Source organism: Hermetia illucens, chromosome 2 (assembly GCF_905115235.1).
Source record: "Hermetia illucens chromosome 2, iHerIll2.2.curated.20191125, whole genome shotgun sequence".
NCBI classification, from domain to species: Eukaryota; Metazoa; Arthropoda; class Insecta; order Diptera; family Stratiomyidae; genus Hermetia; species Hermetia illucens.
Genome location: NC_051850.1, coordinates 83,662,783 through 83,678,062, shown reverse-complemented (window position 1 = coordinate 83,678,062; position 15,280 = coordinate 83,662,783). Strand labels below are relative to the sequence as shown.

Sequence of the window (15,280 nt, the reverse complement as noted above, 5' to 3'; positions counted from 1 at the left end):
CTGACAGTGATTGTGCCTGTTTCATGGGGATCGGTCGTCAAAAATTCAGTTTTGTTTAAATTCAATCTGAGACCGTGTTGCATGAGGCGATCATTCCATTTTTGAACAAGTTGCTCGAGATCATTTTTGCTATCAGATGCTAGGAAAAAATCATCTGCATAAAGCAGTGTGTAGGGCGCTGGACGTTGGTTATCCCTTGTGACGGTGTCCATAACAAGAACAAAGAGGAGTGGTGAGAGGGCGCTTCCTTGATGAACACCAACAGAGACACGAAATGGGGTTGATACAGCCGCCATACTTCGAACTTTACTTTTCGGATCGTGGTAGAACAATTGAACCCAGCGCACGATTTTTTCTGGCACGAAGTGTTGTCGTAAAGCATACCAGATGAGTTCGTGTGGTACAGGGTCAAACGCTTTCTCTAGATCCAGAAAAGGAATGTAAAGAGGGGGATGCTTCTCACGGTGTTTCTCCATGAGTAACCGCGCAGCGTGTATTGCGTCAGTAGTTCCGTAGTTCTTGACAAATCTAGCTTGTCTTCCACTTTTGGGGGTTAATTCTGATTGGTCAAAAGATCCAGAGAGACTTAAAAAAAATAGAATAGAACATGTTGCGCCTTCGTATGTTGCTCTGACATTACTATTCCTTTCTGCGTAGACCCCTGCAGATACATACTGTATGTATATTCCCTGTTGAGGTTGCTTGAAGATTTCTCGACATTGATGAAAAATAGGTGAAGCGGGGATGTAAGCTGCCTAGTTACTATTTTACGGGCAATAGAGATCACATTTTTATTGGTAGGAACAGATCATGTCCGTATGTTACAACAACTAACCACTTCATCTACAAGGAAAGGAATTTCATCTGATCAATCGAATCATCGAAGCATTTACGACGACCTGTAAATTCTTTCGTGATATTGTGCAGTTTTGAAATTGTTCTTATTTTTGGCCATATCTGCTTTCCTGACCAGTCCAACGCTAGCGTTCCAGTTCTTCTGACGGTCCTTTAGAAGGTGAGCGATAGTTTGAGTGGTGCCAAAGAAGAGTGAAGTGATAATTTTTTTAAATAATAAAAACTTACTTTTTCTTTTCGCTAGTGTTAATTTATTGGTCTTACAAATACCGATATTTGGGGAACCACTTATTCCCTTCATCAGTGCTAACAAGTCTGTCTTGCTAAACTAATACTAGCGAATAGAAAAAGCAACTTTCTATTATTTCACATAATTTAATCGCTACAAAAATCGCGTAATTACACTCAAGTGATGGTTTTGCTTGAGGCCGATGGCACCGCACAATTTTCTTTTAGAAAGCCGCTCTTGAACTGCATATATTTGCTCATATGTAGCAAGCCTTTCTCTATTCTGGTTGGTGCGTGGCACTGTACTATCGTTGCTCATCACTCTGATCCTGAATCTCAAGGTTGTATGGTAGGTATCTCATGGTGTAGGTGGGGTAAATCTGATCCAAGTGGCATTTATTGTAAACCCATGAAATAGATACCCCGCTGATCTGTTTTCTATTTTTTACACTTCATTTTTATCAATAATAACTTGGAAGGGGAAAGACTAATAGGGGTCACACACTCTGCTTCATCGAAATCTATAAAAACGATGAAACGGTTCCATTAAGTAGGACCAGACGAGAACAAATTATCTTATTTGATCAGGTACTGAGGAAATAACCTATCCCCATTTTAGGAAGAAATCAACTGTCTTTTATTTAGATTCTAGTAGAAAACGTGGAAAAAGGCGACAAAATTTAAATTTGATCTTTACTATTTCGACCGGGTCTATGTCGATATTTAATCAACAAAAAAGGATGGCAGGTCTAGATGAAGACATCCGGTTCCTTCGCTAATGTTTGAAATACAAAGTCACATCTAATCGCATTGGGTAAGAGAACAACCAGGGTTGACAAACTCGAAAAGCAAGAATCTTCTTTAATCAGGTTTCTAATTAAAACCTCGGTCAGACATCTTCATGGGTAGTTAGGTGAGGTCACTTTGATGGCATACAGTTGCCATTTAAAACTCGCGGAAAGTATCGAGTGAAGAAAGGGAGATATGACGGATACTGTGAGCAAGATCCAGAAGGCCTCCCAATGTGAAAAGACATGGAAAAGAGTAACCTTAGGGTGAAAGCTAAACCATTCGATACAGACTTCAGGGCTTGGTAGTGTATAAATTGAAGCGAGCCTGCAACAAGGACCAAGAACAACTATTAGACATTGGCTTAAACGTTGTGCTCCACGTCTACCGAAGGAATAGATCGTCATCGACATTGAGGCAGGCATTCAATTTGAAAGTAACGTTTTGAAAGAAACAACCCGTAATAATGTAGCTAGTTCGAAAAACGTCGAACGTGAGGATACTTTGAATTGAGGACACAATTTTTCGGATTTAAGTGAGTGGGTGGATAAAGTATTAAAGGAATGCCTTTATATAATTGAGCATCCAGCCAAGCTTCCGATACCAAACCCGATACTGCGTATAATAAAGGTTCTACCTAACATTCACAAACCTGGCAACGAATTTCGGGAAATTTTAACTCCTATAAACTCGTCTACACAAAATATCGCCAAGTGGTACGTTTAAAGAACGAGGGAGCTATCTGCTGGAAAAACTATCAGGAAGAGGGAGAATCTTATCAGGAAACTGAAGCAATGAAATTTTCGACAGCGGATGAACGTCTAGTCGCTCTCTATGTGGAGGCTTTGTTTTCAAACATTTCGCTGAAGGAGACACTTCTCTATCTGGAAGAGTGGTTAAAGTAAAAATCCGACGTCCTTGACATAAGAAAGAGAAACGGGGATGCTCATGAAATTTTCCGGGATGGACATGACGGAGAACTACCTGACATTCAGTGGGGGTGGCTACGAGGAACCCCCTATCGCCCTTTTGGAGTGACATATTAATGGACAAGATTGAGAATGATCTATATCCAAAGGCCTAATTAATAGTAATAAAATTTGCAGTTGCTTAGAATAATTCACTCGGGGGATGTTCTTTTTGAAGAAGAGAGTTCGGATGAATTTTTGTTGGGCTTTTTTCATTACAAGATAAGCAGAATTCCGGGAAGAGGACATGACGACGGAGGAATATTCAAAATTCAAAATTCACTTACGTGGGAGTTGAAAAGTATTAAGCAGGGTTGGACCGAGTTAAAATCAGGGAAATTGCGCAATATGAAGCCAGACAGTGTCTATCGAAGTGGAACTTATCACCTATGGGTGAAGTTTCGGTATGTTAAGGGGCTGCCAGAAGTGTAGGAAAACAGATTAAAATGGGATTTGAGAGAGTAGCACCTTGATTGACACTTGCTAACGTTTATTGCCAACTTACTTATACAAGAGCAGCTAATCAGGGTCTCTAGGTTCGACTAAGGGGGCATCCAGTCTACAGGAGAAGACACTGAGATCGTGAGGATAGACGCAAGATATCGATAAAGGAAAGGTCGTTGATGAAGAATAGAAATAGAAGTGGACTCAAAAAAGAATCTTGTGGTGTACTTGATGAGTGGAAAAAGGAAACAGGATATGCAACCAGAACAACAAACACGGCAGGGAGTAAGTAGGTAGGTAGGTAGGAGGCGAATCTTGTAATACGTGAAAGAGGAATGCTAGGTTTGAACAAAAGTGTTATGTCATTAATCGTGTCAAAGTCCTTAGAAAAATCCATGCATATGACGTGTTCTTGATGTTGAAAATTTAGACATTTGATTACAGAGTTTGTGAGCTCTAATAGGTTAGTAGCAATGACACTAATCGCCGGATTTTCATGACTTGCATTTCATAAAATCATGATTCTCTTTAGCTAATGTGCGCAATCGTTGACATATGTATTAATAGAAAAACTTAAAGCTAGTAAATACTTCGTTTATGTGAATTTCGTCGTCGTAACTGTTATGACTTTCAACCTTAGGTAGGAGAAACTTCAACCCATTACCATTGGTACTATGTATTCCACGGATTCCTACGAATCGTCTGAGCACCGGCTCCCTCCTTGCTTTGCTGCCCAAGTCTCCAAGTGCATTTTATGCCGTTCTGCTGCAGGTCTGCAGTGTCGGCTGTACTACTGTGCTTCGCGGAAAGGATGTCTTTTGCCGACTCTGTCGTTGATGCTTCGAAACTTTCCTCCAAAAGGCAGCCATTTGGCCAGAATTTTATTTTTGGTTAGTTAAGTAATCTACACATTTTGAGCAGTCCCTTTTCGTTAATATGCATACGTGCATAAAATAAAACGCATCAAAAATCATTAAATTTATCACGATGCTTTGCCCCATTTCTTTGCCAAACCAGTCGTTACATATCCAGTCCCGTTCGAGGCTTTCTTCGTGCATTCATGACAGGTAGGTTTTACGGGAAGGGTTGTTAGCTCTACATCAGCTCCGCAACCTGGAGTACTAACAGAGTTGGTATAATTCTCTCCAATTTTAGGCGAGATTTCATCCTTACGTTAAAAACTCCCATGGATCACTATATGCAGGCAGAGGTACATAGGATTTGGTATCAGACCAACCGGTGTTTCTCAGATTGTGTGCCCTATGATCGCCGAGAAGGTTTTCAGAATACGAAAATTTATTTTCTATGGCGCTGATCAACAACCGAATTACAAATCGTCAAATTTTACTGTTGCTGAATTAATTAGATAGGGTATCATAATTTCTTCCGCCCGAACCTAGAAATTGTTAGATTGGTTGATGAAAATGTGCGTGGCCCAGTGCGAAATGCAAAAATCATTTCCTCGGATGAGCTGTGATTTTCAACAGAATAAACGAGAATCAGTCCTCTCGCCGATATTCCATTAATTGAGTCTCAAAAATTCAACTTAAAAGTCATATTAGTTGGCGGATTATTATGAATAAAGTCAGCATCACTTTCTCGAACAAAGAGCCAATATTATTTAAGAATAGCTTTATTTCTTTGTTCTCGTCTCCTTTGATAGCAGGTCAAGCAGCAAATTAAATTGATGTATACAAGATGAGTGCAGTTTCGGTAATTAAGAAGTTTTCATGAAAACTTCAGTAAATATATGTTAGAATGTATAGAAAATGAAGGAGCCACTTCGTATTAATTACATACATATCACCGAATGTGTCCTGAATCTTTTTCGTCTTTGGCTATTGTCTCTTCATAAGTGGGTTCGGTCCGTGTCGATCGATTGCGCCAGTTGAGAGGCATGACCATCTAGGATATCATGCCGTCATTGTTTCGGTCAGCCTTTTTGTGGTTTCCCACTGAATTCGTGCGAATTACAAAACCAGTCCGTTGGAGACCCTCTTATTTGCAATTTTTAATCGATGCGTGCAACTGCATACCTGAGGAACCCAATTTCGGATGTGATTACAGCGCCTTACACCGCTGATACAAAACACAATTTTTGTCTCCATTACCGTAAGGCGTCGTTCATTGTCTCTAATAGTCCAGCAGTTCTCAGAAGATACTTCCGCCGACGCACGGTGACAGTGACTATTCCATTAGGATCGCTGATTGAAGATTCAGTTTTGATCAGATTCAGTTCAAGACAGTGCTTCATGGAACGATTATTCCATTTTGGAACAAGTTGCTGGAAATTATCCTTGTTGTAAGACGTAGGAAAACATCATCTATATAGAGTAGTGTGTAGGTCGGTGGATGTTGCATTCCTCGCGTGGATGTAGAATATAAACAATTTTGTTGTCAAATTTGACTCACATTTATGGAGTCTTTATTTTAAAATTACGCTACTGAAATAATAGTAGCATCTGCCGATGAGCGCAGCGAGTCGCGGAAAACGGTGGCGATTGGATAACAATGACAAAACGCCGATATAAGGCAAGCTCGCCCCACATATTCATCTTTTTGGATTTGTTATGATTTTTGCTATACATACTTGTATCAAGAGTCGTAGGATATGTAGACGTACTAATATTTTAGCTACTTGTAGGAAGGGGATCCCAAAGTAGGGGTTGTGATGTCAGTCGAGTAGTGAAAATTATCGTATATCTCAATGTGTTTAGCCGAGCGACTTCGCCCTATTCATTGGGGGTTTGATTTTGAAGAATTTATTTTTGTTGGAATTCGATGTCGAAACTCCAAAACACCAAATTGTAAATTCCATCGTACAAACTCGATTCTGCACATTTCAAGGTGACACTATTCGATTTGAACTTTGCTGACAAAAGGTAGACATAGAGTTTGACCGGGATTCTAGATTCACTCCATTTTCATCACACGACCTGTTTCAAAATCGCGTATTAAAGTTTAGTCCAATAAGTTGACTACTGAATCATGCATTTATTTTGTATTATCATACATTGATATAATTACAATGACTACTACATATGTTGTGTATATGAACAAATTTTTAGATATATATATGCATATAAGCAAATTTAGACGTAGGTCGATGGTAGGTCTTACAATAAATATAGTTATAGCAACAGAACGAAGGAGCAACCATCACCGTTTTTGGAATGTTTTGGTTTATTTACTCTGAAAAATACAATATGAAACTATTTACTTTTGAGCATTCTGCTGTATTGCGAAGCAAGAGGATTATTTTTCGATAGAAACGGGCTAATACTATAAGTAATGGAAGGTCAAGGTATCTGGAATATTTTGCTCATTTGGACTTGAAGCAATTACGAATCTGTTTATATCTACTGCAAAGTTCAACAACTCGCGTAGCTCTAGAATTAATTATAATATATGGTGTCCAATGAATAGTCGACATATTTCCTATACATAACAGCAACCAACTTGACTAACAACCGTGCTTAAGCGCTGTTTCTACGTGAATGCAGACAAATTTTCCCCTTGAGCAACCCTAAAGAATAGAAATCCCAATAAATTTATATTCTTTCTTCAAAACTCTCGACTATATCCGACGATGAACTGTGCTTCCCATTTATTTGGTCTTTTCTGGGAGGGTCGGCGTCACTGTTGTTGTTGCCACCATTGATGTTATCCTGATGAGCCGTCGCCGGGTTGTAAACTTCGAACTCTTCGAATTCTATTTCATTGTATTTTCGTTGTTCAATTAATCGCTTATCATTAGCAACATAATGTTTCGTTAGGAGTTTAATAGGGGTCGTTCCTGTAGTGGGAGACAAAGCAGGTTGGCCGTCATGGGGTAATTTTATTGGTGTTGTCATTTGCTCACCCCCATTTGCTTTTGACGAAGGAGCGTCCATGTCCTCTTCCAATGCGAAGGTGTTTCTTATAGAATCATCACAGGAAGCAGATGGACCATTTTGTGGAGGGCTTTTATTACTTTGTTCTAAGTCAACTTTATTAATTTCAGTTGTGGCGACAGGACTTTGAGATGGTTCAAGCAGGACGCTGCAGCTTGAATTTGGATGACGTGATTCAACTTTGTCGGTATGATTCAGTGTCTTGACTTCTGGTAATGGTGATGTGGATATAGTTTTCGAAACTTGCCCTCCTCGACTCATAGCAAAAGCCAAATCGACGTTTTTATTCCTGGGAATTTTATTAGAACTTGCCACTATTTTATCAGAAGGTTTCTCATCGCTTGGGATCGCGTTATATGGAATGTGGTTATTCACTGTCACATGGTTAATGATATCAACAAGACCGAGATATTCTTTGGTACCGATATGATGGTTGTTGATAGTAATTCCCTCATTTGTAGTCGGGATGGTTTTTATTGGGGGCAGACTACGTCTGTATGTCTTCTCGATGCATTTGGACTCAATGATTCGAGGTGCAGAACTATTTTTAATCGTCCCCGATTCAAGACGATTAACTAGTTCACGGACGGTTTCTTCAGGGTTTCGAGTAGGCGACGGTGAGCGATTTGAACCACCTGCAGCAGTTGATGTTGATCGGCTTTGGCCAAATTTATCCGTTCCAACTAGTTCTAATCGGCTGCTACAGCTATTTGATTTCACAAGTTTGAATTGGATACCTAAAAAAGATTTGTAAATTATTATGATAAATTATTATTGTTATAGGAAATCGGGGCTTATTGTCTGTAATATGTTGCTGGTCATTGGTAACATATGTTTCGCCTCAAATTTCCAATAAAGTCGAGAGTCGCAAAGCCTTGAAGGGCCTTTTCAATAAATTTAAGGGGACATTTGTCTTCTAAATTGAAAAGAAAGCACCCATTTAAATTTTACTTTAATAAAATTCTGAATGTGATGTAGTGTACCGTCAAATGCTCTAACACACTTCAAGGCCCTGATCCAATTGGATTGTTGCGCCAACGATTATTATTATTATTTAATAAAATTATATTATATTTATTGGAAGACTTTTTTGTTGGGGTATTATATGTGTCGAAGAACATAAGTATGACTATCAACTCTTAGTATCGCCGAAAGAGGGCGCATTCCGGAAATCACGTTTTGAATGGAGAGACATTTTTTTAGCTTCCTCAAAAAAAATCAAATCAAAATCCGAAAGAGGCTGTGTTCCTTAGACATTTTCCTTGGTAATATATGTACATAACAAATTTAAAAAAAGTTGTTGATCATCTTATTCATGATTTTCAAAAAGGGTTGAAAAAAATCGACCATTTCTTTAGGTGAATTACCCCTTTAAAAAGGATAGATTTCTATGTATATAAGTATGTAGAGGTATATCCCATGAAATTTCGCATAAAAAGTCAAATGTTTTTTGGTTTTTTCAAATTGGATGATTAGAGCCTGAGAAATGTATCTCACGAGCTCAAAAAATGTTGTTTCGAGAAAAACGCTTTAGAAATTTTTTTCTATAATTTATACACAAAAATAAATTGCTTCTACGTATTACATTATTCTTCCATGCCTAGTAAATACTGTTGATCTCTAATTTCTAGCAAATATATAATCCTTTTGGTGATCCTTCAGTTTGCGCCATAGTAGTGTAGCCTATTACATCCATAATGGCAAGTTAAGTTATTTTTTCTTCATTAGAAGGCACATGCCATGCATACCCAATATGTTGTTTCTACAACTGGTCTGTCGGCTGTTTGGAGCGTAGATTTATATATTTTAAAATATATAACTGTTCAGGGATATATTCCTGTGATATTATAGAACATATCTACAAAAAAAAAAGACTTTTTTCAATTTAGGAAATGAATGTCCCCTTAAAAAACTGGGACTTTCGATGAAGACTTTTCACTTAACTAATGTAAGAGTTATTTATAAATCAGCTTATAACAGTCGACTACAACTTAATACATAAGTCGATTTTACTGGGTATTAACAGAGGTAAACGTAATAGGGCAACTAATAGAACTTGCTAAATTTGTTAGTAAATTCGAATGAAGGAAGCAGGACTGGCCATCTTAAATGAAATGGAAAACGAATACTTTTACTTATACTAACAAAGCAAATATTACATTGCCAAGAAACACAAATACAAGTGTTACGATTTACTTGTCTCCTTTTATGAAGTTTAGTAGACACAAAACCCTAATCAGTATTTTATGACCTTCCTCTCTCCTCAACATGGAATACTTAATCATGTACTGAAAATAATTTAACTCATGGGAGAGTAACCCACTAACTTACCTAAATGTTTATTATCCCGAAATTCCCTTTCAATGTCATCCTCTTGTGGACAGTTATTTGGTTGACAGGTCCGACATGTTCGTGTTCCGCTTGCTGTTGATGTCGTCATCGATTCTCCGGATGATTCCTTACCACGAATCTCTTGCATAATGGCTCGTGTCATGGGGCTCAGCTCAGGAGATTTATTATTAACAACACGACCACCGTAGTAAGTGACTGTTGATCCGCATTCACGTATTTTCTCCAAAACATCCTGGAACGATTCAGAATAACACGTATATTACGCGTTGGTGAAAGGCTGAATAAGCCAGCATTTTATGTTGCTTGTAAAAATAGAGACCAAGTTAAGGATAATATAATGATGCAATCAACGACTAAAGTCGGCTTTGGAAAAGTCTTTTTTGAAGGCATTCGTAGGCGGTAAACCTGCTCCATCCTCTATATACGGTAGGACAGTAAGCCGTAGCATAAAGATTCACTCTTATATTTAGAAACTTGGTCTACTTCGTTTCATCAATTTTCGAATACAGTGGTGGCCACAAGTAGACACACCCGTCTAAAATTGTTTTTTCTTTCTACGATTATGATATATCAGCACTTGAATACAAATTTAACAACATTCAAAAGTATTTCCTCTCGCCTGGAGAAAACAGAAATTTTATGAAACAAAATAGCTTCTACAAAATTTTTAAAAATTTTCGTTTTCTCGATTTTGAAATTAAAGTATCGCATTTTACATTAAGGCGCAAATTGTGTATTTACTCTTCAGCAAAATTGATATTTCGGGAGTCAAACGATACAAGGTTTCGAGGATCCTAAATTTGTTGAAAATTTAGTAGAAAGAAAAATTGTCCAGCCTTAGTGAGAAACTCCAAAAATTTCCATAAAAATAAGAATAAAACTAGGAATATGGAAAAGAGACTGTGTAGGTGCCTGTAGATGGAATGAATACGAGACATACAAACGGCCGCGATAGATTTCTTTGTAATACGGGCTACGGGATTAGATTTCTTCATGCTAACTGTTATCGTTTATGAGTTTTGATCTAAATTTTGACCGCTTTCAAAGAGTTTTTCATCATCATCAACGGTGACACAACCGGTATCCCGTCTAGGCCTGCCGTAATAAGGAACTCCAGACGTCCAAGAGTTTTTCATATCTTGATAATTCTAAGTTGGCAATGCTGTTGGATGTGATCGCTTTTGTTTTACATAACAAACGAGGATTATTATAGAAATGGAAGAAAAGAAAATTTCCTTGCTTGCACAAATCCTCCAGTGTTCTACGCCAGGTTGTTCTAGCGGGGTACACCCGTCGGTCATCCTGAGATAGTGGGTTTCATTGTGAAGTTATCACTCATCCTCAGTGTGTGGTCTATCCACTGCCACTTCCCTGGAAAGGAATAATGCCCAGTCAGACTGACAATCAGAACCAGATCCATTCAACCAAGGTGCATAATTCGGTGAGTGAGTAAGCAGATACCATCGGCGTAGTCGAGGTGTTTGTCAAAAGATGGTGTTGTCCGTTGAACTCCTCTACGTCCGCCAGCCAAGCCTGAATGACGAACGTCATCGATTAACGAGAAGAAAAAGTATCGCTGACAAAATGCAATCCTGCTGATTCTGCTTTGAACTACTAGTTCCCCTGAGATTCTACTTCGATTCAGCTCGTAATATTTTGACCCTGCCGAAATTTTTCTTGAAATCGATGAAAAACACATGAAGCGGCGGTCTAAACGCCACAATGAGGCGAAAGGTGTTATTGTAGTCGATATAGGATGTATTCCAGGATGATTTCAGCTAATATTTTCGTGGCAATGGCAGCGGGTGTTCTTCTTCGAAATCTTAACGAACATCTCCTTCAACTCATTTCGGAAGGTCTTAAGTTAAGTTAGGCATTTACAAATGGGACGAAGTAGCAAATCTTCAAAGACTGAAGGGGCTGCAGGGAAAAGTTCCGCATGTTCCGGTAACTTTGAAATTTGGATGTTCCTAGCCCGCAAATTTCTATCCCTATTACGACTTTTACCACAACTAGCGAATACTTTCTTAAACCCTAACTCACAGAGAGGAAAGCTTATATGGAATATGGAAAACAGGGTCAGCGTGGATATTTATTGGAGGTTGTAAGGATCACCGTTAGTGTAAAATTTTGAAAAAAACCAATGTTTTCGCTTTGAGTATCTTGATAGTCTATATTTTTAAAAATAACAGACAAAATTTCAAGTGCATATCTCAAATAAATTTCGTGTTACACCCATGGATAGAGCAGCTGCTCATCGGTTCAAAAGTGTCGTTAGCTTTGAGTCCACATCTGAGTAATTGTTCAGGCTCTTCGTAAGAAGGTTGAAGAAAAGCTTCAGCAACTCTATAGGTGCCTTTCGAAGAAGAGGAAGGTACATTATACAGGTCGAAAATAAAAGACTAATAGTAGGTGTGACATTTCTCGATTTATAACCATGAAATCAGTAATTAAAAATTTATGTGCGCTGTTCACGTAACTATATTTTCTAAATTTTCTACAAATATAACGGAGACTCCAAGAGGGTAGTGGTCTAGTTTATTAAATTTTTCTTTTTTTTTAATTTCATACATTGCTACAATGGGGGCTTTTTTTGATAATTAGGAGAATGCTGTGATGCTAAATAGAGGCTCCGTTTCAAAAAATAAGCATATATTTTTGGGTGTCAAAATGGCAGATTCAATTGTTCTACTGACATATCCGTTGAAAAAACTTTTGTCGAAACGATCATTTAATAATTATAATTTTTCAAAGCTTGAATACGGACAAGGGGGAAAAAATACCGAGTTTGACTTAAAGGCCTGTGTCAAGTTACAATTAACCTAGGGTAAATATGACTTTCTAGTATTATGCACGATGGTATCTCCACACTACTGCAATTTGGTAGTCCTAGATAGAACTCATGTATATATTCTATATATATTCTGAATTATTGTTGCCGTTTTGGAGAAAAGTGTGTTTGACTGAAAGGCAGTAAACTGGTTTGAATATGCTTTCCTTTTACACAAAAACGTAAGAAAGTGTCATACAATTCGATATTTCGTCACTCTGCTTTTTTTCACCCCCAATCCGTAATTCTTGTTGGGCTATAGCCAATATTTCAATATCCCCTTTAATTTCCAGAGTCTATGTGTTGCCTCAACCACACCAAAAAGTGTTTTTTAAGGGGTCAATAATAAAATAATTTTGATTTTATGCGGTTCAGTATGTATACTTTCTTGCGTAAAAGCGATTTAATAATAATAATCGTTGGCGCAACAATCCATGTTGGATCAGGGCCTTGAAGTGTGTTAGAGCACTTCATTCAAGACCGTAACGGTACATTAGGAGTCAGATCAGCATTGCGCTCGCCCGAGATTATTACCCTGATTTGACTCAGGTACTCATTCACAGCTGAGTCGACTGGTATCCGACGTCAAATCACGATACAAATTCCACCGCCACCAGTGTGATTTGAACCGCGACCTTCCGTACGACAGCCTTGCGCTCTAACCACTGCCCTTAATACTGGATTGAATGGTCTGCCTCCTTAATACTGGATTGAATGGTCTAAATTTCAAAATGGTTTAACCACTAGAAGTAAATAAATATTTTAAGGTGATTTTGGTGATTCTTCTTAATAGAAGCTGTATCCTGCCCATTTTCGTAAGATAAGTCTGTGCAAAATTAAAACTTTTCCAGATTGCAGGGTCCTAAGTCCACATCCACTTGATGTCGGACCGGACTAAATGGGGAACAACTTACTCCCTTTTTTTGATCCACGAACACCGCCCTGTTTAAAAATATTAGGTGAAAACGGCTTGGCACAAAAGTATGGGCGAATTTAGGCTCAATATGGCATGTCGTGTTCTACGGAGCACTTAACATCTGCGAGCCACTTCGGTCACGCTGCTCCCAAGGCAGAGGTGAGGCTGCGTCTGACGATTTACCTCTGCCTTGGTAAGAAAGCGTAAGGCCGTCTTCGCCTAAGACTTTTCCAAGCTGTGTTGAGAACTGTTAATTCTTACACTGAATCGAAGCGCGAGAGCGAAAAAGGTTAAAATCGACTCACAGTAAGTCTCTCTCTCAGCCACGCACACTTGTTCGGAAACGGCTACACATAACGAGGTGAAATTTGGTGTCTATATGCAGACTGTGAAATCTCATGCATATAATGAACAGATGATTTTCGTCCTCCCACAAGTGAATAGGGTGTGCAATTTTTTTTCCTCCGAATATAGCCACGTGGAGTTTCAAATGAACTCCTTTATGAAACAGGTATGAGACTTACAGCGCCTGCAAAGTAGGGGAGCGAGGGATCAGAAAGTACCAATTTGAGGAGGAACAGAGCACATTCTCAAAAGCAACTCATTTGAAAAATTCAGGCAAAATCTAAGCCCCGAAATATATCTCATACCGATCTTTGTTTATACTTTCGATTTTTTCTCTGGAAAGCCCCCCTTAAATTTACTTTAGGACTAGACGACATGATATACTGGGCAGTTTGAAGTAAATCATGCTTCTTCCTCTTCGGTTTTTGTCTGGTTCAAAAACGAGATGAAGCTATTATACTTTCTCAGTGGGACAGCATGAAAATGAAAAAAAAGTAATAGTTTTACCGAACATGTAAAATTAAACGCAGAACTGACGATTCAGCCAACACGGAAACACATGAGTATCACATTACTTCCCTGGAAGGATTTAGTGATGTGTGAAATCGTGCGTTTATGACACTGGACATCGTGAAATAAACCTAAATTTGTATGTTTCAATATTTGGAAGCCAAACTTCCACAGAATAATTTGTTAATCAGGCACGGAAGCCGTTACGGAACTGATTTCCTTTTTTTTTTACTTCGTAAGACAGACAAAGAAATTTGGATTTTTACTAAGTCCTTATCTAGAAGACTGCACATACAAAGGCACTACAGTAATTCCCGACCAAATAAAGGTTCAGAAAATGTAGACGGTATTGGTTGACTATTGACAATGTAGGGGTTCAATTATTCGGGTCCCTCGTCTATCGAAATATCCCTAATTCGTTTATGTCGCAGAACATCCACTAACGTATGTAACTTAAGTATATTAGCACAAAAAGATGTCGGATGTGCTCATAGACGTGGCAGTCACAAGGGAAATGTTTCATAAATTCCACTTCCTTATTACAGGATGGACATGCAGCATCTAAATTTACTATTGAAGATATAAATATTCGCAGCTAGTGAATACCTAGAATGCCAACAGTACTTCTGCAAATCTTCCTGCTTTTAAACTTTGTAATATGTCTGTTTGGTTCTGACTGAAAAAGTTTGATGTAGCCAGCGGCATTTAGGCATTGTTCTTACGGGAAGTCTGTTCCTAGTATTCATAGCAGCTTTGACCAAGGTTACTGACACTTCACTGGTTCCGGTCCTGGCAAGGGAGAAATTGAACCTTCTCTTGCCTAGGCATCAGAGATTTCAATTCACGGTACATAATAGGTCCTCAGATTAGTTCCAGTGTTTTGAATCTAGAAATAAAGTTCAAACGGTTGAGTGCCGAACAATCTTTATACATATCTAGGAAGCATTGTTGCTCTCAACTGTGGCACCAAAATTGATGTCGTTCAACGTCTTAACAGCACTAAATCTGTCTTCGCGGTTTTGCCTAAAACTTAGAAATGCAACTACTTTAACAACCACATCAAAGTTGACGTTTTCCACACCAATGTCCCCTGCCCCACCGTTTCTGTGTGGGGTTAGCCCATAGAAAATGAGCGCAATGATAGGCTTTA

At 38.5% G+C, this 15,280-nt stretch overlaps 2 protein-coding genes across 9 annotated transcripts in view; one reads left to right on the top strand and one right to left on the bottom strand.

The window, feature by feature from the left end:
- LOC119649858 (calcium uniporter protein, mitochondrial) overlaps positions 1-15,280 on the top strand; it is a 629,226-nt gene that overhangs the window by 317,462 nt on the left and 296,484 nt on the right. The gene's annotated exons all lie outside the window — the stretch shown is intronic.
- Positions 6,259-15,280, bottom strand: part of LOC119649857 (protein javelin) — a 65,068-nt gene continuing 56,046 nt past the window's right edge. For 3 of the 4 annotated variants that reach the window (XM_038052218.1, XM_038052216.1, XM_038052220.1), the window contains 2 exons: positions 9,509-9,761; positions 6,259-7,914 (listed from right to left, as the gene is read on the bottom strand). In XM_038052218.1, coding sequence (XP_037908146.1) covers positions 6,836-7,914; positions 9,509-9,761 — 1,332 coding nt within the window. In that variant the 3' untranslated portion in view covers positions 6,259-6,835. The remainder of the gene's footprint in view (positions 7,915-9,508; positions 9,762-15,280) is intronic. The other variant, XM_038052219.1, reaches the window with a different exon arrangement.